At 41.3% G+C, this 24170-nt stretch overlaps 2 protein-coding genes across 2 annotated transcripts; one reads left to right on the top strand and one right to left on the bottom strand.

Annotated features, from left to right (window-relative positions):
- Positions 1-13569: 13569 nt before the first annotated feature.
- On the bottom strand, positions 13570-16035 carry hmgn6 (high mobility group nucleosome binding domain 6). The gene is made up of 6 exons (XM_052574512.1): positions 15880-16035; positions 15101-15127; positions 14953-14982; positions 14827-14874; positions 14443-14565; positions 13570-14290 (listed from the first exon to the last, which is right to left on the bottom strand). Exons 1-5 carry the CDS (start codon positions 15892-15894, stop codon positions 14461-14463), a joined length of 225 nt encoding a protein of 74 aa, XP_052430472.1. The 5' UTR covers positions 15895-16035; the 3' UTR covers positions 13570-14290; positions 14443-14460.
- A 58-nt stretch (positions 16036-16093) lies between these two features.
- On the top strand, positions 16094-23799 carry sh3bgrl (SH3 domain binding glutamate-rich protein like). Its single transcript, XM_052574510.1, has 4 exons — positions 16094-16883; positions 21388-21573; positions 22998-23078; positions 23264-23799. The coding sequence occupies exons 1-4, from the start codon at positions 16839-16841 to the stop codon at positions 23297-23299; spliced, it is 348 nt and encodes a 115-aa protein (XP_052430470.1). The 5' UTR covers positions 16094-16838; the 3' UTR covers positions 23300-23799.
- Positions 23800-24170: the final 371 nt, after the last annotated feature.

The following is a 24170-nucleotide window of genomic DNA, read 5'->3' as shown; positions in this document are numbered from 1 at the left end:
TGGTGGTAATATAAAATGTTTTTACGTCAGGTGAGGTGTTCTTATCTCAGCGGACCTTGGACACTGTTTAAGATAAATTCATTCCAGAGGGTTGGGTTTTAGTACTTTATTTTCAGGAAACTGCTGCTACTTTCAGCCCTCTGTTGGAACTCATGGTCAGTTTTACCAGCTTGACTTTTTAACAACATTTGCCCCCCGAATTGTTCCTTATTTTGGAAGCAAACATGATAATTTTAGGTAACACTATTTTGATATTTAACTTTAGGCATGTTACTAACAGTAAGTAAATTTGCAACTACATGTAAACTAGAGTATTAGACAGACTGTCTGCTTAATATCTTCTTACACTTTATATTGATGGAACATACAATATACTGACAATGAGAAACTTTCCAAGTATATGTCAACCTATTCTTCTAACCGTAAACCTAACCTAGCAGTCTACTATGAGAGATAATAGACATGTAGTTGCAAAGTTAATTATAGTTAATAGAATGTCTAAATTGGACTATCAAAATAAAGTGTAACCGAAGTTTATCCCAGGTTTAAAATGGGTCAGTTTGTCCCTGTAAGTATAAAAATAATGGAGGATTTAAAGAAAGAGGTTTTGCTGCATAATGTTTTATATGAGGATTGGTATTGGAATTGAGGTAAACCAGCTGTAGCTGGTCATAGAAACTATAAAGCACACACTCACTAAATAACTTCAGCTCTTTTGTGAATTCTCTCATCATAAAAGACAAAGTGCAGATGTATGTGTGAAGTAAGTTTAAGAAATTTATTCGTCATACAGTGTAGACACAGATCACTCAGTATAATGGGAGTGTTATTAAAGTGCATAAACTAATAAAATTAGAATGAAGTCAGTGATGATGTTCTTTGGTAATGTAGATGGACTTGTTTTCTGTAGCTGCTTTTTCAATAAATGAGGAAATTAACTGTAAGTAACTTACAATGTTTCTAATGAATTATCATGTGAAATACAAATTCAGTCATAAACATATTTTATGACATGACATCCATATGCTTCTTGATTAATAAAATATAATGTATAGATGACACTAACATTAGGCTCTTTTTAGACATTCCCTGCAATTGGTTTACTCTCTGGCTATGAAACTAAAGTAAACAATTAAACAATTTTGCATGATATTATTGTGTAATCTAACAGGCTGATGATAGGATGATGAATATGGAGCATATCGCCCAGTATTACAAAGCAGGTCTTGAACAGTGCCTTCAACTGTCACACAATACAGGAGGGAGATGAGTGGAAGACCACTTCTGTGACCTGCCCTGAACATTATGAATATAAGATCAGGTCATACAGCCTGACCAATGCTTCTTCTGTAATCCAGCGGTTCATTGTCATGCTGTCTAGTCTCTGTTTCCCTGGGTGTCCACTAGTGGGCTCACTTCCCCTTAGGCACTAGAATTCCACTAGTCTTGTCCTTTCATCACAGTAATTGCACTCCTGCTAATTGCACCAGGTGCATTCACTTCATTGTCATTAGCCTCCCTATATTTACCAGTCTTTTCCTGTTGTCTGTATGGAGTCCTTACCTTTCGTGTTTCCAGTCTTCTCGTCCTCCGAGATTCTTCATTGTCTAATCGTCCGCCGAGAACCCTCGTTTTCCGAGTTCCCTTTCCTGTCACTTTCCTTTGTTTGTTTGTTTTGGACTGCCTTTTTGGTTTTGACCGTGGCTTGTGTTGACAACGATTTGGATTGCCCCTCAATAAATACCTGCAATTGGATCTCTCTCTCTCCCTGTGTTTCACTGGTCGCAATCGTCACAGAAGGACTCCATCCATAAGATCCAGCTGCACAATATGGCCGCCAGCCCAGCGCCACTGCGCAGAATGGCCGCCAACCCAGAACCATAAGGCAAGATGGAAGCCAGCCCAGCGCCATGAGGCAAGATGGACACCAGCCCAGTGACACAGCACAAGATGGCTGCCAGCCCAGAGCCACTGTGCAGAATGGCCACCGGCCCAGCACCACTGCCCATGATGGCCGCCAGCCCAGCGCCACGAGGCAAGATGGACGCCAGCCCAGCGCCACAGCACAAGTTGGACGCCAGCCCAGGGCCACTGCGCAGAATGGCTGCCGGCCCAGCACCACTGCCCATGGTGGCCGCAGGTCCAGCGACACTGCACAAGATGGCTGCCAGCCCAGCGCCACGAGGCAAGATGAATGCCAGCACAGCGCCAATGCCCAAGATGGCCACTGAAACATTTTTGGATTATTTCTCCATGCTATCCAAAATCCTAGAGATTCCCAGGAATGTTCACGTCACGTCTGCTGATCCAGAGACTGTTCACGTCACGTCTGCTGAGCCAGCGCCACAGTACAAGATTACCACCAACCCAGCGCCACTGCACTACAGTAGGCTTTCCTGAGTTGAGTCAGGTTCCCGTTGACCTTCCAGAGTTGAGTCAGGTTCACGTTGACCCTCCAGAGTTGAGTCAGGTTTCCGTTGACCCTCCAGAGTTGAGTCAGGTTCCGGTTGACCCTCCAGAGTCGAGTCATGTTCTCGTTGATCCTCCAGAGTCGAGTCATGTTCCAGTTGACCCTCCTGAGTCGAGTCAGGTTCCAGTTGACCCTCCAGAGTGGAGTCAGGTTCCAGTTGACCATCCAGGGTGGAGTCAGGTTCCAGTTGACCCTCCAGAGTCGAGTCAGGTACTCGTGGACCCTCCAGAGTCGAGTCAGGTACTCGTGGACCCTCCAGAGTCAGGGTTAGTCACCGTTGACCTTCCAGAGTCAGGGTTAGTCACCATCGACCTTCCAGAGTCAGGGTTAGTCACCTTTGACCTTCCAGAGCCAGGGTTAGTCACCATCGACCTTCCAGAGTCAGGGTTAGTCACCGTTGACCTTCCAGAGTCAGGGTTAGTCACCATCGACCTTCCAGAGTCAGGGTTAGTCACCTTTGACATTCCAGAGCCAGGGTTAGTCACCATCGACCTTCCAGAGTCAGGGTTAGTCACCTTTGACCTTCCAGAGTCAGGGTTAGTCACTTTTGATCTTCCAGAGTCAGGGCTAGTCACCTTTGACCTTCCAGAGTCAGGGTTAGTCACTTTTGATCTTCCAGAGTCAGGGCTAGTCACGTTGACCTTCCAGAGTCAGGGCTAGTCACCGTTGACCTTCCAGAGTCAAGTCAAGTCACTGGTAATCTTCAAGGACAGAGTCAAATCACCGGTGATCTTCAAGGACAGAGTCAAATCACCGGTGATCTTCAAGGACCGAGTCAAGTCACCAGGGTTCTTCATGGGAGAATTCAAGTCACCAGTGATCTCCATGAACAAAGGCAAGTCACCATTGATCTTCATGAACAAATGCAAGTCACCAATGATCTTCATGAACAAATGCAATGTCACCAATGATCTTCATGAGCAGAGTCAAGTCAGCCTTCTACGCTTCTTGTGGCGCCGATACAGGATGGCTGCCTCCGTGACGTGCTCCGCATATGTTTTTGTGTTTTTGTTAGTTTGTCCTGTCTTTAGTTATATTCCTGCCATCAGTTTCACCAGGGATGAACTGCTGAACATTCGGCAGAACGCACCACAAGATGTTTTTCCAGATTTCACTTATTCAGATGTTTTAGTGAACATTGTTATCGGAGGAGCGGCGGCGCTGATCAACGCCATTGCCTAGCATCCATCTGGCAAATCTCCGCTCTCTACCCAACAAAACAGACGAACTGCTTCTGCTCTCTCGGACAAATAAGGATTTCTCACACTCTGCTGCTCTGTGTTTCACAGAAACCTGGCTGAATGACACCATACCGGACAGCGCGCTCCATCTGCCGGACTTTCAGCTGTTTAGAGCGGATCGCGATGCAGAATCAACGGGGAAATCGCGCGGTGGCGGGACATGCTTTTACATCAATGAACGGTGGTGTACAGATGTAACTGTGTTAAAGAAGACGTGCTGCTCAAATCTCGAAACGCTCTTCATTAACTGCAAGCCGTTCTATTCGGCCCAGGAGTTTCACTCGTTCATTCTGGTCAGTGTTTACATCCCTCTGCAAGCGCATGTGAGCTCAGCTTTACAGAAACTCGCTGATCAGATCACAGACACAGAACAACAACACCCGGACTCTGTTTTAATCATTCTCGGGGACTTTAATAAAGCCAATCTGTCCCGTGAACTGCCAAAATACAGACAGCATGTTACTTGTCCCACAAGAGACAGTAATATATTGGATCACTGTTACACCACAATAAAGGTTGCATTTCACTCTGTTCCACGAGCAGCTTTGGGACGTTCTGATAACCTTCTGGTTCATCTTATACAGTCCTACAGGCAGAAACTAAAATCAGCTAAACCTGTATCAAGGACTGTAAAAAGATGGACTAATGAAGCAGAGCAGGATTTACAATCTTGTTTTGACCTCACTGATTGGAGTGTTTTTGAAGCTGCTACCACCGGTCTGGATGAACTCACAGAGACTGTAACATCATATATCAGTTTCTGTGAGGATATATGTATTCCTACAAAGACTCAACTAATTTACAATAATGACAAACCATGGTTCACTGCAAAACTCAGACAGCTCCGTCAGGCCAAAGAAGATGCTTACGTGAAGGGGGACAATGTCTTGTATAAACAGGCTAAATACACACTGGAAAAAGTGGCAAAGAGGAACTATTCTGAAAAAATAAGGACTCAGTTCACTTCCAACGACTCAGCATCAGTGTGGAAAAGTCTAAAGAAGATCACCAATTACAAGACACCACCCCCCAGCACTGTGGAGAATCAACGACTGGCAGACGATCTGAACGAGTTTTACTGCAGGTTTGAAAGAACACCCATCACCTGGCCTGAACGCCTCCCCACACAACCATTCACACCATTCACAACTCCTGCATCCAGCCCTGAATGCCTCTCCAAACAAACGTTCACACCACTAACAGCTCCTGCAACCCATCCTGAACACCTCTCCAATCAAGCACTCTCACCATTCTCACCTCCTGCATCCCCCCTCTCCCCCACACCTGCAATTCAGATCAGCGAGGATGCGGTGTGCCAGGTCTTCTGGAAGCAGAAAAGGAAAAAAGCACCGGGCCCAGACTGTGTTATACCAGCCTGTCTAAAATCCTGTGCTGACCAGCTGGCCCCCATCTTCACATGGATTTTCAACAGATCGCTGGAGCTGTGCAAAGTCCCTTCATGCTTCAAACGCTCCACCATCATCCCCATCCCTAAGAAAACCAAAATTACAGGACTATATGACTACAGGCCTGTGGCTCTAATGTCTGTAGTCATGAAGTCATTTGAGAAACTGGTGCTGGGCCACCTGAAGGACATCACTGGGCCCTTGCTGGATCCTCTTCAGTTTGCCTACAGAGCAAACAGGTCTGTGGACGATGCAGTAAACATCGGACTGCATTATGTTCTGCAACACCTAGACAGACCGGGGACTTATGTGAGGATCCTGTTTGTGGACTTCAGCTCGGCCTTCAACACGATCATCCCAAACCTCCTCCTGCCCAAACTAAATCAGCTCTCCGTGCCCACCTCCATCTGTCAGTGGATCAACAGGTTCCTGACAGACAGGCAGCAGCTAGTGAGGTTGGGAAAATACACATCCAGCACCCGTACAATCAGCACCGGAGCTCCGCAGGGCTGCGTTCTCTCCCCACTGCTCTTCTCCCTGTACACTAACTGATTGCACATCTAAGGACCCCTCTGTCAAGCTCCTGAAGTTTGCAGATGACACCACACTCATCGGCCTCATTCAGGACGGTGACGAATCTGCTTACAGACAGGAGGTAAAAGAGCTGGCTGTCTGGTGCACTCTCAACAACCTGGAGCTTAACACGCTCAAAACAGTGGAGATGATGGTGGACTTCAGGAGAAACCCCCCTGCATTCACCATCATGAACAACACTGTGACTGCAGTGGAGTCATTCAGGTTCCTGGGCACCACTATCTCTCAGGACCTGAAGTGGGACATTCACATTGACTCCATTGTGAAAAAGGCCCAGCAGAGGTTGTACTTCCTTCGCCAGCTGAGGAAGTTTAACCTGCCACAAGAGCTGCAAAAACAGTTCTACTCCACCATCATCGAATCCATCCTCTGCACTTCAGTAACTGTCTGGTTCAGCTCAGCTTCTAAATCTGACCTCAGAAGACTACAGAGGGTAGTCCGGACTGCTGAGTGAATCATCGGTACAACCCTCCCTTCTATTCAAGAACTGTACTTATCCAGAGTGAGAAAAAGGTCTGTCAAAATCACTCTGGACCCCTCACATCCAGCACACTCCCTCTTTGAACTGTTGCCATCTGGTCGACGCTACAGAGCACTGAGCACTAGAACGACCAGACACAGGACCAGTTTCTTCCCTCAGGCAATCCATCTTATGAACAGCTGATAATAACTGCGAACACACTACACTTTATATTTATATACACATACACTTTATTTATCTAACACACATACTTAGTATACACTTAAATTTTGCACATAATACACATGTACATACATAACTGCATTTTGTAATATACCTGCCTACAATTGTCAATTTGTATATTGTCATTCACTATCTACTTATTTGTATTTTTTATTCTTTTATTATGTGTTTTATGTTCTGTCGCTGTCATTCTGTTGTACTGTGGAGCTTCTGTCACGAAAACAAATTCCTCGTATGTGTAAACATACCTGGCAATAAAGCTCATTCTCATTCTGATTCTGATTCTGATTCTGATCTTCTGGAATCCAGTATAAACACCATGGGATTAGCAGAGTCTCGTACCAGAGTCTTCTCTGTGGAGCCTCCCCACGTTTCTGCTGAACTATCAGAGCCTCTCCACGTCTGATGAACTGCCAGTGACTCTCCACGTCTCTGATGAACTTCCGGAGCCGTTCCACATCTCTGCTGAACTACTAGAGTCTCTCCTCGGCTCGGCTGATCTACCAGAGTCTCTCCTCGCCTCTGCTGAACTTCCAGAGTCTCGTCACGTCTCGGGCGAACTCTCTGAGCACCCGACTGATCCTGTTGTGGCCACGGAGGCTACCCTTAACTTGTTCATGTTCTCTGTTTCAGACTTGCCCAACCAGACTTGTCCTACTGTTCATTTGACCACATGGATGTGGTGGTCTTCTGCTCCGCCCTGGTGGGCGTCATGCTATGTCCTTCCTGGACTTGTGTTTTTGTGTTTTTTTTTGTTGTTGTTGTTCTTCTGTCTGTTTTCCACCTTTGGACCTGGCCCTCTGTCCCTCCCCCTGATCCTCCACCGGTCCACCTCCCTCCTGTGTTTCTTGTCTGTGTCTTTCTTTCTGTTTCCCTCTAAGGACCTGGCCCTCCGTCCCTCCCCCGATCCTCCGCTGGTCCACCTCCCTCCTGGACTACTTGTTTTGTGTTGCACTTCTCTTGTCTCTGTTTTCGCCATTTTACCTGGTCCTCCGTCATTCCCCCGGTCCTCCGCCGCTCCACCTCCCTCCTGGTCTCTTTGTGTCTTTGGTCTTCCCTTGGGTTCGGATGGAGCATTTGGCAGCTGCTCCGTGGAGGAGGGGGTAATGGCACGCTGTCTAGTCTCTGTTTCCCTGGGTGTCCACTAGTAGGCTCACTTCCCCTTAGGCACTAGAATTCCACTAGTCTTGTCCTTTCATCACATTAATTGCACTCCTGCTAATTGCACCAGGTGCATTCACTTCTTTGTCATTAGCCTCCCTATATTTACCAGTCTTTTCCTGTTGTCTGTATGGAGTTCTTACCTTTAGTATTTAAATTAAAAATTAAATTAAATTAAATTCATGCATTTAACAGACGCTTTTATCCAAAGAGACTTACAGTGCATTCAGGCTATCAATTTTTACATATCATGTGTTCCCGGGGAATCGAACCCCCAACCTTACGCAGTGCTCTACCAGTTGGGGTACAGGAACACATGTTTCCAGTCTCCGTGATTCTTCATTGTATTCTCGTCCTCAGAGACCCCTCGTTTTCCAAGTTCCCTTTCCAGGGTATCCGTGGGGTCATAAAATGTCATAAATTTAACAATAAGAATTTAAGGCCATAAAAAGTCATAAAAACATCTGGTATTTCCATACAAGGTCATAAAAAACATTTAGCCACGTCTTAAATTGATATGCTAGTCCATTAATTTGTTCTTCCATCAAAATGCGCTCGCAGCGACAATGGCATTCATTTGTTTCACCTGTTGTAGTTCTGTATGAGGAATCTGGGTGGGATCACACTGGTATCACAGCGTTCCAGAACTACAAGATCCATGCGGCAGCATACAGACTTGTCAGAAGGACTTTCACAGAAACCCGCGCGAACTCATGGCTCAAAGATGGTGCTTTTAGTAGCTGGCTCAAGCCCGTCGCTAACAATCGGTATCAAGCATCCAAACACAAGACGCTGAAAAGCTGAACTGAGTAACGTAAGCTGGTTACTCACGCGCTCTGTGTTCGGTGCAGAGAGAGAGCCGCGTATCACGGTCAGTCCCTACACATCGCACATGAACGAACAAATACTAATCGCAGTTTTGAACAAACAAAAGGATGTGAAAGAGCCCGATTCATTACCACGGTGTTCAAGTGTTCAGGGCTCACGCTGAGAAAGGCGTCTCAAAATGCTTGTACACCGAATTTGCTTCTTTTTGCTCTTGTGCCGACAAATACATACAAAAAATGTCAAAATACCTGCCTTGGAAAGTATGCTCGAAAAAACTTATTTATTTGTCAGTTATTTCTTAAGTTAAAGTAAACAGTTGAGGAAAAAGATGCGTTCATCGTCTCTTAAAGTGACCGCGCCTAATTTAGCTAGTGGCTGCTGTAATGTTAATCCAAGAAAATGAAAGAAAAATCACTCACTGCTCTTGACTTCAGAACTTTGTAGTTTTAAGAAGAATTTATGCACAGTCAAACCAAAAATTATCGAGACTCCAGATTTTTTGATATACATATTTTACTAGTAGGTAAAGGACACCAATACATTTATGTAAGTGAGTATAAGCAAACTGTGACATATTATACCCAAAGAATCTTTATACAGTGAACTTTTAATGAAAGAGATAGATATAAATGTTTTATCTATCTATATATATATAAAATTGGGAACAAAAAAATATTCAGCACCTTATAAAGAACCATGCATTGCTTATGTGTTTTTTTTCTGAATTGCTAATGAAAGCTTTTCACACCACAGTCTGAACAAAATGAAGCATTGCTTGGTAATTGGTCAACATAGTATTGATAGTTGTGTACATATTGTCATAATAACAAGTCGTCTGTAGTTTTGGTTGATTACGTAGATTTCGATCAAAGTTATGACATTATCAAGACGAATTTGTTCTGACTTTAAGTTTAACTCTAAGTTATTGTCATATTTTATAAAAATTTTAGAAGCAATAGCAAATAAACTAATAATGTGAGAAATGTTCAAGGTGTCTGATTTGATTGTACATTTAATTTTTACATTGAAGACTATCCAGTGCTATTTTACATTTAATTATTCAGTTTCTGTACCTTGACACCTACAAACTTGAAAAAAACTTAAACATTATGTAAATAGCAAAAATAAATAAAAATGAATGAACATACAAATTAAACAATTTCAAACAGGGCCCACTGGTACGACCTTCACCGGGTTCCCGCTGACCCCAGCTACGTCCTGTGGGTGTTTAATACTGTGACTAAACACCAATAACACTTGTTATTTTGGAAAGTAATGCCATAAAATAATTATTACTTTACAATGTTACAATTGTTAAGTGTTCCTGTGTTCTTGATACTCAAGAAAAAGAAGGCGAAGGCTTCAGTTTTTTTTTCTCTTAATCTTAAGAAATAATAGAATAACTCTTTTAATAATAAAACTTGTTACTTTCAATGAAAGTCAATAATAAAAAAAAGACTTTTTCAAAAGGAATTTTATTGACTGAAGTTATTTATCGTAATTCGTGTAGGTCACATTCATGAACAACTTATTCAGGGTGAAGCTTGTCATCATCTACATTAACAGCATCCTCATGTACTCCTGGAATGAGACAATTTCCACATATGGTGCTGGGAAAGCATTCTGTGTTTTTTTAAACTGTAGGTATGAGCTCCATCAGTCATCTATACAGTTTTTCAGTCCTGAGGGGGTACAAACGGACCAGGGGAAGGTCCAAGCCATTGCATTTTCCACTTTTTTGCAACTTGTATTAGTCAAAAGCAGGGTGTCAACCTCAGTTCCTGGAGGACCAGAGCCCTGCAGAGTTTAGATCCAACCCTAATTAAACACACCTGATCCAGCTAATCAAGTCCTTCAGACTTATTTAAAAACTACAAGATTCACGAGTTCACATTTACATATAATTATCTGAAGTATTATAATGCGTATTTGGCGTGCTGTCCAACGAAGGGGCTCCGAGCTCAGAAATGGCCTGAACCTAGAGTTGGTGGGGTGTATGGGCATATGGGCCCTACTGGCTGATGAGCCCCTGCTAGTCAGTGAGCAACCAGGGCAGATAACTGACCGAGAGGATCCATGAAGCCTCTGACTGGAGATCAAGACTCAGGACGAGGGATGTGTAGGTCCTCTCAGTTGAGCAGATAAACAGGCTTTGGGCCGCCGACAAAGAGGACTCTTGCAACACCCGACGGGAGATCAATACTCACGCCATCAGATGGATAAGACCTGTTTGTGGGCAGCAAGAAAAGAAAACCCAAACGGGAGCACTCTTTCGACATCTGACACGAGCACAATACTCAACGGCATCAGACTGGTAAGCCTGGCCGGCCGGTGAGCGGAAGAGGGAAACCCGACTGCGCGGGCTCTCGCAGCATCCGATGGGAGATCAGGACTCAGAACATCGAACAGGTAAGTCTCACCAGGCGGGGGGAAAAGATTTGGACAGAGTTTGGCGGGAAGTGGAGACTCTTGTCGTTGTACAGCGAGCACCATCACCCGTCAAACAGGAACAAAAAGTTAGGTGACTGTGAGACTCTCGCCGACGTCCGATGGGAGCTCAATACTCAAGGCACCAAACGGGTAAGCCTCGCTGACCGTAGAAAGGAAAAGTTAAGGTTGTCTAGCCGGGAGGATCTCACCGACGTCCGATGGGAGCTCAATACTCAAGGCATCGAACGGGTAAGCCTCGCTGACTGTAGGAGGAAAAGGTAAGGGTGTGTGTCTTGTAAAACATACCAATAGACATGATTATGGCAATAACATTAATTGCAGTTATGTGCTATTAACTTCCAAGCAGTTTCTAAAGATGTTTATTTGCATGCTTTTCATATTACAGTACTAGAAAGACAACAGAATTTTACTCACACTTGCTGTCCTGCGGCAAAAAGAGGGTAGTGGTGTATTAGATCAATTCTAAGTGATCACACCAGTAAATGGTGAAATATGCCCCTAAATAAATTGTTCCTGCCAGAATAATTGCATGAAACTTATGTCTGTATAACCTCAGTGAGGTTTAAACATGCACGGTAAGGCAGATAATATCTTTGGACATTTCAGTGTGGATGACGACTCTGGGAAAAATGCCTTGGCTTTGTGTTAAAAAATGACATCATCCGACAGAACTACGTCATAACCTCATTTAACAAACTTTAAGCCACCTTCCACGGCATATGACATTTAAACACGATTGTCGCATTTCTCCCTCTAGCAGCAGTCATGCAGAACTTCAAACTGGTCGTGCAGCAACTGTTACCTTAGCATGTTCACCATGGTAAAATTAATAATTTTAATGAATATGATGTATATAATGTATGAATACATCGTCACAAATCAGATGACCCCCAAAATAAAAACAGTAGCTTTTATGGGGCTAATCACATAAATAATGGTTTAATAATTATTTCTCCCATAATTATTATAAACCACCATTTTACATAAATTGTGTTTGAAGAATAATGTTAAAGTTAACAAAATATTGGTAATTCTGACCTCGCACCGATAGATTTGATTATAATACATCACATCCGGTTGGGCATTCGCATACGGTCTAGTCGCAGAAGTTCAAATATTTGAAAGCATCTGATGCTCAAATCGGATCTGAAATTTCCACATACGTATGTAATCGGAACTCCATGCAGCTCCCGCACTACTTTCTATCCGCGAACCTATATTTAGCGTCTTCACCTGAAAATGTATTGATTACGATGCGCGGTCTGCGCCGCTAGAGGAGGCAGCCTCAAACTGCGCCTCGGCCAGAAAAGTCGCGGTGAAAGGCTGAGCTGCGGCGGGTAAGAACTCCAGCGCTCAAGGAGAGCCCGGTCTTGATTGGATCAATCGTGGTGTCAAGTAAGGCGAGCTCGGGCTTTGCATGGTCTATTGGCCACGACGTGTGGCTTGGCGAGAAGAGCAGCGGTCACGATGACGTTTGATGGTGCTCGACGGCCGTGTTTAATGATCATGGGTATCAGCAAAAGTAGCAGATCTGAAAAATCCCCAGTATGGAGCTCCTCGTTGGAAGGAAAATTGGGTCTGTGATAAGACAGAGCGAACCGGGATGCTGATAAACCGTCAATGGAGACAGGTAGGCTAATTCAGCTGTATTTATACCCTAAGGTTGATTATCTTAAGTGGCTCCACCTGTGCTAATTAGGCTAAGTATCTGATGTGCTCCTCCCGAACCTTGTTATGAAACTACATTATGTGTTGGAACAGGGTTGGAAGGAAACTCTGCAGGGCTCCGTCCCTACAGGAAGTGAGTTTGAAACCCCTGGTCTAAAAACAGTTTTATCACATTTTAGGTTTTGTCAAAGATTAAGGGCACCTCAGTCATGGTATTAAAGGTGGGAGAGAGCACTGTACATTGTACCAAACCCTCCCAAAGACAGAAGCTTCTCTGGAGAATGCTCCTCAGACTCTGCTGTGCTGATGCATGGTGTCCAGCAAGGATCGATTCTAGCTCTGGTTCTGTGTGTGTTTTGTTATTCTCATCCTGACAATGTTCCTTTCGTTTTATGTTGCTTTTTAGTTTCATTGACTTTGGAACAACGGGTGTCTTTCAGAAGCATATAAGCGCTGATGCATGGGCCGTACTGGAATATGGAAGAGCAAAGAAAATTCTCAGGGCTTGTGTTTCAAAGCATTGAAGCGTTCATGTTATGAGATTTCACTAGTTCACGCTTACATATAATTAGCTGAGGTATGGTATGCGTATTTGGCGTGCTGTCCGGGGAAGGGCTCCGAGCTCGGGAATTGCCCGAACCTAGAGTACCCCCCCTTCCCCGTATATTGTAAAGTGAACTTGAAGTGGGGAGATGGGGTGGAGGAGGGATGCTGATAAACCGTCAATGCATAGAGGTAAGTCAGCGATATTTATACTGTGGGATTGATTACTTGATTGTGGTCCACCTGTGATGATTAGGCTAAGTATCTGACGCGCTCCTCCCGAATCTTCATTGATAATTACATAACACTGCTTTACTAGGTTAAGCGATTGCAAAACATGCAAGCTTCAAAGTCCGTCTCTTTAAATGACAGAGTTCTGTGTGAGGGTTAGTGACACTAAATGTCCAGTGTGAGCAGAGATCAATGGATCTGTAAAGAATCTCGTCAGATCTATTGCTGTAGTTTATAATGTCTGACTCTGAATAAAAGAGGGAGAGGCAAAAGTGAGGAAAATTCCACCCTTTTCTTTATTAGCAGACACTGCAACATCAGAGTGTACATAACAACCTGCAGACTTCAACACGTCAATCACAAGAAAAAAAAAAATTACAATTTTCATGAAAAAAAATCATATTTAATAAGCTGCATTTTTAATTTGTAGATTTTTTTCTTCAAGATGCAGTGAAATATTTTAGTTCTCGCAAATCTCTGCTTGAAGCCCCCCCCCCAGTTATGAATAATACACCAAAATCTAAATGACTAAATAGTAAAGAAAACATACATGTTAAAAAAGTCAATTTCCCCCCGTCATATATAACCACTTTTTAAAACCCAAAAAACAATTGTGAGGACGGAGGAGAAAGAGAATGTAGAAACACTTTAAGAAAACACTCCAAACTCTAGAGGCAGGTATGATTTTTCTAGACCAAATAAGTTATCATTAACAATAAATGGCATTTAAAAACACCTTTAGTGTGGCGTCCTCGCAGAAACAATCGCTGCAGATCTACAGGGTGCTCAGCATTTAGCTTAATCTTGTGCTAAAAAACCTGTGCTGATACTTATAAAACCATTGATAAAAATATTTCTCTGTGAACAATATGCCTTGGAGACTGGACAATGACACAACACTAGGAGTGATGAGGAGCTGTGATGACAGTGTTGATGGGAGGCAATAGTGCTACTCAGATTCTGCTTCCTTCGCATGTTTTTGAGTCTTTGTGACCTGAGGATGGGTTTAGAGGAAGAAATCATCAAGAGATATGAAGAAAATCCTATTGTAACAGCATTTCAATGATTTTATTCCCAAAATGAAAGTAAAATGTGTTTATTAAAAAGTTTTCTGTAAAGTCTAAAGTCTATGAGATTATAACACACCGTGTTGGTCTTGTCCTCTCAGTTCTCTGAGTGGTTCTCCTCGCTGGCTGCAGACTCACAGCTCTCCTTGGCCTTCACCTTGCTCTTTTTATCCTCTTTTTTGACATTGGCAGCTTTGTCTTTCTAAAGAGGAAGTGAATCATTGGTATCAACGCATTAGACAGAATATACATGTATAAACTCACAATAATAGTACTTTAAATGCTGTAGCACAGAAACTATTCATTTATTGTACATGGTGTATGTTTATATATGCCTATTGTGATTTAGCCTGTGAATATGCTCCAAAGTAGTATTGTCTATGGGGATAAATTGACTAAGTAACTAACATTGTTCTAACATTATAGTTTATTGCTGGTTTGTTAGGAATCTGGTAGTATTTACCTTAGCTGTCTTTTTTGGTTTGGGTTCAGCCTTCACATAAGCTGGTCTCTATGAAGAAAAAATACAGATGAGAGGTGAAACACACACAGACACGCACACACAATCTGAAAATGGCAACATACTCACAGCTGATAACCGTGCAGATCTCCTCTGAGGCTGAAAATGGGACACATATAAGTTACAAGCACAAAACTACACATCAATGGGAAATATTTCAATAAACCTAACAAAGTATCCAAGTGACATTTTAACAGTTTACATGAAAATATTTTACCTCATCCTTGCCATCCCTGTCTGCTTTCTGTGAATAGAAACATATGCATAAATAGTCAAATCAAAAATTAATCACACACCAGATTTTTATTTATTTTTTTTACCAGTGGGTAAAAGTTCAGGACACTATATTTTATTTATGACAATAAAGTGAACTGTGAAATATCACACTCAAAACTACCAATAACATGTGGTTTGAAAAAAATAAGAAAAAGAAAATCCAGATATAAAATCAGTAAAGGACCCCAGTGGTCTGTCGGAGTTAGTCTCAGAGCCAAGCCCAGGATGTAGCGCTGCGCGAGGAGCATCTGTCGGCACATTAGCGCCATTACAGCTCTCTGTTCACAAGAACAAAGACTATACAATAAAAACACCATCTTATTGTCCATATCAGTCTGTTCTCAATCAGTTAAGTCTTTAACATTGCAAAGGTCATTTTCAGCATTAGTGGGTGGTTCGTGGCTGGTTTGGTTAGAGTTTCTTCATGCACAGCACGGCTGACTCCATTAGCAATGGAAGCCAGCAAAACAAACTTGAGCGCGCAATCACACACACGGTGCAAAAATCGGAAATATGCGGCGCGGACTTCACGGTGTAATAATATAAATAATATTTTAGTAAATAATATGATCGTATGCAGATATATATATTTTGCAATGCCGTGAATAAACATGGATATGACTATCAGGTCCGAACAACGCCTCCCTGATGCAGGAGTGTGTGTGTGTGTGTGTGTGTGTGTGTGTGAGAGAGAGAGAGAGATAGCATGCGTAACGTTACCTTTCTTTTAGGCATGTTTGATTCCTAAAGAGACTGTGAAACACAAAGGTAAAACAGCTGCGTTAGAAGAAAACTCCGCATATACGTGCTCTGCTCAGCAGTAAACACGGAGGAACATTACAGCAAGTGACTGAACGGGTTAAGGGTCGTGGCTTAAGCTTGACTGACGCCTCGATCGACCAATCAGCGCTGAGAACTGAGAGCCAAACACGAAGAACCGGTATTTATGATAAATGTCGACAGAAATGTAAAGGAAAGAGATGTTGACTGAGAGATTCATTAATCTACAACGTATGCGTGCGTTTTTATTATTTTAGTTTTAACGAGGAAAACAGGAATCTGTAATCTTTTTTTTCTTTTCTTTTTTCTTTTCTCTTTGCAATTCCAGTGCCTTTTAGGTACGGGGTGATTTATTTCTGCGAGTTCTGTACTCAAGATGGCGCCCTGGAATCGACTCGGGTTTTGGGGTTTGTTTTGCAAGCCAGATTATTAAACCAAAAAAAAAAAAAACAGAAGAGCAGCGCCCCCCAAACGCGCGCGAGCATGTAACAAGCATTGTTCATGAACTGTTACTTTGTCGCGTCGCTCGCTCGGTGTTACAAAATAACATGAAGGTTAGAACTGCAACATTATTCTCTGGAAACAATACCCAGATGCACACAAGTGTTCCAGAGTTATAGATTTTAAAGGGCGCACGTGAAACTAAAACTCAAATATTACACCGTTTACATAACACTGAGTGAACGATCTTAATCACGATTCACACTGAGATAATAACGTGACTGTCGATAAAAAGTGTTTAGTCTGTCTGTGCTGCAGCAGGAAGAGAAGAGGCGGGGAGTGACGGGTCTGACCGAGAGAGAGAGAGAGAGAGAGAGAGACTCTCATCGGGACTCAGCTGATGTGGAGGCTGTTCATCGCTGTTATTGAGCTCGAACGCGTCTGAGGAATCTGTCATCATGGTGATTAAAGTTTACATCGCGTCATCCTCCGGATCTACATCGGTAAGAACTTCAGATGCTCGCGAATATGCGACTGTAGACAGACATTCCTCGAGAAAATCTAACGCAGTTAGGACATCAACAATTATTGTTACCACAGAAAAGTCTTTCTATATGAATATAGAAAGAAACCATAAAAGAAAAGGCCACACTCACTGTCAGTTGAAATCTTTTTTTTTTTCTTTTTTTTTGTGAAGTTTTATGATGTGTTGGTGACGCGTAACAAAATTACCACAGTTTGTTTTTAGTGAAGTGACAACAAAACTGTGGCACTAAATATATGACATTTTGGCGGAAATTATGGTAATCGCGGAAATAGTTGGCTGTAGATAAATAAAGTATTCTTATTTCACTTTTTCCTAATGTTATTCTTATTATAAGTAGTTTGAAAACATCATCAAATGTAATTTCAGCACTGAATATACTGCTAGACCACAGTAGTCTTTTGTTCTCATGCAAATGTGACAGAGAAAACAGTCACTACAAACCCTAAATATGGTGCTGAAGTTGACAGTTAATGTAACCACTTCCTCTGACATCCGTGCGCTGGAAATAAACACTTCTGCTCAGGACTTCTCCAGAACAACAGTAGATGTGTTTAACTGGACTGTAACTGCACGAGGACGGACTCAGAGTGACCACACCAGTTTAGATGAGCAGGCCTGAGTTTATTTGCATCCTAACTGTTGAAGAGTGAAGTAACAGTATTAAGAGGTGTATCTAGAGGGAGCTCTTCCTCCAGAAGCTGGTTTGGCTCGAACTCTTCCTAATTTGGTGAGTTAGAGAACACTGTTGTGCTCCAGATACTGTAAGTTATGTAACTCTGGAACGACACTAGTCCTGACTAGTACATAGTTCAGCCACCAGCGGACTTCTTCTGACATTACAATGCAAATTCCTTACTCCAACTTCTTTCAGTGTTGACACTGTTTACATGTTAAGGGACAAGAAACCAATGTTTCTGAGATGTTTCATCAGCTGAACAAGCAGCATGTTGGTAAACAACAGTACAATCGCACCGTACTTCTCGTTTTCATTCTAAAATGAAACATGGTGCTTCCCTGTCTGTTAGTAGAGACCCTAAAATGTCTGATAATGGAGACATAGAAGATACACCCATTTGTTGGTGTGTTTCCAAAAACAGGGTTGCGAAATATTGCTTGAATTTTTCCAGCAGATGGACCTATTCAGGCTGATTTGTGGAGCATAAGGAATGATGTTGTAGTGGAGCGACTGGAGGTGTGTGTGATTCCCGCTCATCAGGGACAGGTGTCTCCTCGGTGTTGTGTTTGTTTGTGTCTGAGCACATGGTTCTGTCTCTGTATGCTTGTGTTAATTTAGTCCCACCTCCCGTCACCACACCCCCTTGTTTAGCTCTGGTCTTGTCCTTGTTTCTCTAACTGTGTTCCTCATGTGCTTTCCTCTCTATTTATTGTTCTGTCTGTCCTCTTGTGTTTGCTGGTTTGTTTTAACTGAGTGTGTGTGTTGTGCTACTATCAGCCTCTCGAAGTCAAGTTTCCTCTTTGCTATTTCTTTAGTATCTTCTTGTTTGAGTTTACTTTAATTTTTATCAGTTCTCGACTTGGTTTTCTGCTTCAGGTTTCCTGTTCCCAGTGTTCATCAAGTAACAGATCTTCACCTGGTCCTGGCTTATTCTCTGCAGTTGTCTGATCTGTTGTCATCCAAGGCTGGTTCCTGCAGTGTTCCTTCACTGACCCATCACTCTTTCCTGTATCCCCTGTTTTTGGACTTTCATGTCTTCCATAACCTCTTGTTCCCTGTTTGTTTTGTGAATAAACCCTGTTCCCCTTTTGTTTGCATTTACAGGTGCTGGTCATATAATTACAATATCATTAAAATGTTGATTTTTTTTCACTAATTCTATTAAAAAAGTGAAACTTGTATATTATATTCATTCATTACACACAGACTGATATATTTCAAATGTTTATTTCTTTTAATTTTGATGATTATAACTGACAACTTAGGAAAATCCCTAATTCAGTATCTCAGAAAATTAGGATATTACTTAAGACTAATACAAAGAAAGGATTTTTTTTAAATCTTGGTCAACTAAAAGGTACAAAAATAAAAAGTATGATGATGTACAGCACTCAATACTTAGTTGTGTCTCTTTTGTCTGAATGACTGCAGCAATGCGGCGAGGCATGGAGTGGATCAGTCTGTGGCACTGCTCAGGTGTTATGAGAGACCAGGTTGCTCTGATAGTGGCCTTCAGCACTTCTGCATTCTTGCGTCTGACATATCACATCTTCCTCTTCATAATACCCAACAGATTTTCTATGGGGTTAAGGTCAGTCGAGTTTGCTGGCCAATTAAGAACAGGGATACCATGGTCCTTATACAAGGTCCTGGAAGCTTTGGCTCTGTGTGCAGGTGCCAAGTCCTGTTGGAAAATGAGATCTGCATCTCCATAAATTTGGTCAGCAGCAGGAAGCATGAAGTGCTCTAACACTTCCTGGTATACGACTGTGTTGACCTTTGACCTCAGAAAACACTGTGGACCAACACCAGCAGAAGACATGGCACCCCAAACCATCACTGACTGTGGAAACTTTACACTGGATCTCAAGCAACGTGGATTGTGTTCCTCTCCTCTCTTCCTCCAGACTCTGGGACCCTGATTTCCAAAGGAAATGCTAAATGTACTTTCATCAGAGAACATAACTGTGGACCACTCAGCAGCAGTCCAGTCCTTTCTGAAGCGAGACGCTTCTGACGCTGTCTGTTGTTCAAGAGTGGCTTGACTCAAGGAATGCGGAGCTGAAACCCATGTCTTGCATACGTCTGTGTGTAGTGGTTCTTGAAGCACTGACTCCAGCTGCAGTCCACTCTTTGTGAATCTCCCCCACATTTCTGAATGGGTTTTGTTTTACAATCCTCTCCAGGGTGCGGTGTGGCACCAGGTGTCTTCAACATTGAATCTTTTCACAATATTCTAATTTTCTGAGATACTGAATTTGGGATTTTCCTTAGTTGTCAGTTATAATCATCAAAATTCAAATAATTAAACATTTGAAATATATCAGTCTGTGTGTAATGAATGAATATGATATACAAGTTTCATTTTTTCAATGGAATTAGTGAAATTAATCAACTTTTTGATGATATTCTAATTATATGACCAGCACCTGTAAGTCCAACGGGGTGGATATAAGAACTCAATGATGAGGTGCTTCCCCATGAATCTCTATACGCTTCTGAGTTGTTCATCTAATAGTTCATAATGTTGTTTTTTATATTTCTCACTTGTATTATGGGCAAAAAAAGAATATGTGGTTGCACTGCTTAGGCAGTTATATTTGAGTACGCTGAATGGGTAAGAGATCCAAGAAGTTTCTTGGTTCACAGGTCATTCAGCTGAAAGAATCATGTAATATGATACAAAAATGTACAAATATTACCTACACAAAGAGGCAAGAGTATTAAAAAGAGTCAGACTGGAGAGAAAGTAAAAACTTGAACATGGTCAGAACAAATTAGGAACAATAACAAAGATATGCATACAGACGAAACAATATTCATTCTTAATTTTTGTCAACAGAACAACAGGGATCAAATCACAAGCTATCCTGAATGAGCTAATTCACACATCGGATGATTACGTGCCATTCACAAGACAAAATAATGTCTGAATTCTTGTTACCTGTATGTTCCATAACTCTTTTGTGCGTCTGTGATAGTTTTCATGAGTGCCTTGTTTGTCCTCCAGCTCCTGCACATTATTTTCCTGCACAATATCATCTGCATATTTTAACCCTTTAAGAGTTTTTAACACTTTATTGGAAGCCTTCCTCAGAACAATGGTTATGCTCATATCCTAATTTTCTGAAAAGGCTGTAACTGATAATGTAATTAAAGGGTTAGTACACCCATTTTTGGGTGAAATATCCCTTTAAAGCTGCGGTAGGGAACTTTTGACTTTCTAGCGGTTAATAAACAGAACTGCTCGCGTCTTGCGGAAGAACATCGTAGCCGGAACTACTTCTCTCTGTTTATGTCTATGAAGAATCACAAAGGTACTGTGTTACTCCGCCACGGTATCCCCGAAGCAATCTAAAATAGTCAGAATATAAACACTTATTATAGGTGCACCCTAGTGATTCAGGACAAGCTAAAAACATGGTTTGGAAAATGAATTCATGGTGTACTCGCTTATTATATACATTTTTCTACATTTTGAACACAAACAAAGTTACGGACCGCAGCTCTGATTGGTTGTTTCTTACCGGGAGCGATGGAGTTTCTGCAAATGGCAATAGGACACTGGGAGGAGCCAGAGGAGCTTGATTTATACACAGATTATCTCTCTCATATTCTACTGTCAGGAAATAATGACAGATTTAATAAATATGTAAAAAATATTTTTTTACAAAAGTTCCCTACAGCACCTTTAATAACGCTTTCACACACAAAACACCCTCTGCTCAAGGGCAGCATAATTAGTCCATTGATTTTAATGTGTGATCTAATCTGATTCCCTCAGATCAAGAAACAGCAGCAGGATGTCAAGGGCTTCTTGGCAGCCAATAAGATCGAGTTTGAGGAATGTGACATCGCAGCTGATGAAACCAATAGGAAGTGGATGCGAGAACACGTCCCTGAGGATTCCCGGCCGGCCACAGGGAACCCTCTGCCTCCTCAGATCTTCAACGAGGACAGATACTGTGGGGTGCGTATTATGTGCTGCCTAGTAGCTCACACAATTTATAAAGCAAGCATTATGGAATATTGGGTAATAATGAAAGCAAAATTAAAAATAAATTTTTATGATTAACTTCTTCTGCAGAACAGAAAACTATATATTAGGTGTGTGACGAGACACTTATCAAACGAGACGAGACACGAGACTTGGTTCACGAGAACCAGACGAGCTGAGATGTTTAGACTGTTTTTTTAATAATGATATATAGGGGAAAATAGTCTGGTTCTGGATAAAATGAGAATCATGTTATATATAGGCCTATACATTTTTAGATCACAATTCTAAAGAAGAAAAAAAAGATTAGAAAACTAAACAAAATAACAATTTACTACTGGTTCTTTCAAAATGTTCATTGCTTAAAAGTCTTTTAAAAAAATATATTCATTGAACAAAATAAAATACAAAAATAAATAAATGAAGGAGTAGGTGTCTGAATTCATAAAGACATGTTTCTCCACTAGAATCTTTTGAATGAACGATCCAATGACACTTTTTTTAAATGTGCAGTTTTTAAAGATCGACATCTTTAAACGATTAATCTTGCAGCTCTAATGTAAACACTGCAAATTGTTTTGCAAGGATATCGTCACGTTCTCGCGAGACCAGTCAGCAGCTTGTAATGATGGTAAATGGACTGGTACAGTATATTTTAAGTTTTCTGAAATGACACTATCACTGTATCTGTGCATTAGGTCCTAAAGTAACAGCAGTCTAATATAAGCCTTGTGCAGTATATGCTTTTTGTTAAAGTGCCTGTATTACACTCATTTACAAGTTACAATACAATGAAATATGTTCAGAAAACACCATATATTTTTCATACTGTATATTTCTGCAGCTGCTCTGTTCCCTCTCTGCCTAAAACACTGGTTTAGTTCCTGTTTTAATCTAATAATATTTGTAAAAGAGAAAATTACACACCGCTTTTGACTGAATAACTTAAGGAGCTTTAATAAGGATCAATGTACAGTACTTTTAATTCAGACAGTGAAGACTATGCTGTTCGTAATAATAAAATAAAATTTACAAAAAATAATTATACTATAATAACTATATGTACCATAAAATTCAGTTAGGCTGAATAAATGATGATAGAATTATATTTTCCAGGTTAACAGATTTGGCCCAAAATATTCCTATTATGAAGTTTAAAAACAGAAATGATTTAGTTTACCCAACACATGAAGCATGAAGTTCTGAGTTTAAACTAATACATGAAAAGCAACCGAACTGAATCTATTTCCATCTGTTTCAATGCGAAGCAAAACACATTTCTGCACAAGTAACTTCCAAACATTTTTAACTGGCATCTGGTGTTTTGACTGATTCAAACAGACTCAAAACCAGACCGTGAGATTTAAGCAGTGCTTTCTTTTGCTTCTGTGCTCCAGAACTACGAGGCGTTCTTCTGTGCCCGTGAGGACAATGCTGTGTATGCGTTTCTTGGCTTGACGGCGCCTCCAGGCTCAAAGGTAGGTGTCTGAGGGACAGAAAGGCTCCTTTATTCCCAGCGCATGTGTCCCGTATGCGTCCTCTCTAGGAATGTAGTGCTCATGTCCGTCTGATTAACAAACACTGCTCTAGTCTTTCTGCTGTACAGAACAGCTTCTCACTGCTGACTGGAACTGACTCGATGCATTTCTGTGTTTCTTCACAGGAAGCAGAAGCACTGTCTAAGAAAACGCAGATGTAATCTAGAGAACAGCTGATGAACTTCTGCACTTTCTAATGATTACGTTCTTTTTTTTTCTTTGCATTCATGAAATTATGTGATGTGATGAATGTTATGATTTATTTGTCCTCTCAAAATTCCATCTGATTGATTGAACTGTTCAACCTGAAAAGAAAGCATTTCTTCTGTCGTTCAAATAGACATGAGCAAAGTAGTATTTTACTATTTAAATGTGTCATCAAGGTTTGACGGTTCATCTTTTTTTTCTAATGTTTAAGCATGCAGATTTTGTTATGTTTATGCTTGAATCTTCTTGATTATGTATGCGGTTCAAGTTACATTTAATATGTGCGCATATATTTAGGGTTTCTGTGGGTCTGAATAATTCAGTCTTCCAAAAATGAAAGCCTTAAAAGGTCTTTGGAGCAGAAAGTCTTACATTTATTATCAGAACCTTAAATGTTTCATGCAAAAAAAGTATAATAAAACTTACTGAATGATTAAAAATAATTGACAAATATTATTGAATGTCTTTTTCTTGAATTTTTTCTTGTTTTCCAATACAAATATCTAAACATCTTTTCAAATTTACTTGAGATACAACATGACGATATATATACAGGTGCATCTCAATAAATTAATAAATGTCATGGAGAAGTTAATTTATTTCAGTAATTCAATTCAAATTGTGAAACTCATGTATTAAATACAATCAATGCACACAGACTGAAGTAGTTTAAGTCTTTGGTTCTTTTAATTGTGATGATTTTGGCTCACATTTAACAAAAACCCACCAATTCACTCTCAACAAATTAGAATATGGTGACATGCCAATCAGCTAATCAACTCAAAACACCTGCAATGGTTTCCTGAGCCTTCAAACAGTCTCTCA

Source organism: Carassius gibelio, chromosome B14, assembly GCF_023724105.1.
Source record: "Carassius gibelio isolate Cgi1373 ecotype wild population from Czech Republic chromosome B14, carGib1.2-hapl.c, whole genome shotgun sequence".
Classification (NCBI taxonomy): domain Eukaryota; kingdom Metazoa; phylum Chordata; class Actinopteri; order Cypriniformes; family Cyprinidae; genus Carassius; species Carassius gibelio.
Note: the sequence above shows the minus strand (reverse complement) of the source record. Positions and strands in the feature narration are given on the sequence as shown.

Bases quoted from the DNA above. Each gene is read 5' to 3' on its own strand.
- sh3bgrl (XM_052574510.1), top strand. From the start codon at position 16,839: ATGGTGATTAAAGTTTACATCGCGTCATCCTCCGGATCTACATCG. The intron at 21,574-22,997 runs GTGCGTATTATG...TCTGTGCTCCAG, and splicing joins ACGAGGACAGATACTGTGGG to AACTACGAGGCGTTCTTCTG. The intron at 23,079-23,263 runs GTAGGTGTCTGA...GTTTCTTCACAG, and splicing joins CGGCGCCTCCAGGCTCAAAG to GAAGCAGAAGCACTGTCTAA.
- hmgn6 (XM_052574512.1), bottom strand. The intron at 14,983-15,100 runs GTAAAATATTTT...TCCCATTTTCAG, and splicing joins ACAGGGATGGCAAGGATGAG to CCTCAGAGGAGATCTGCACG. The intron at 14,875-14,952 runs GTGAGTATGTTG...TTTTCTTCATAG, and splicing joins GATCTGCACGGTTATCAGCT to AGACCAGCTTATGTGAAGGC.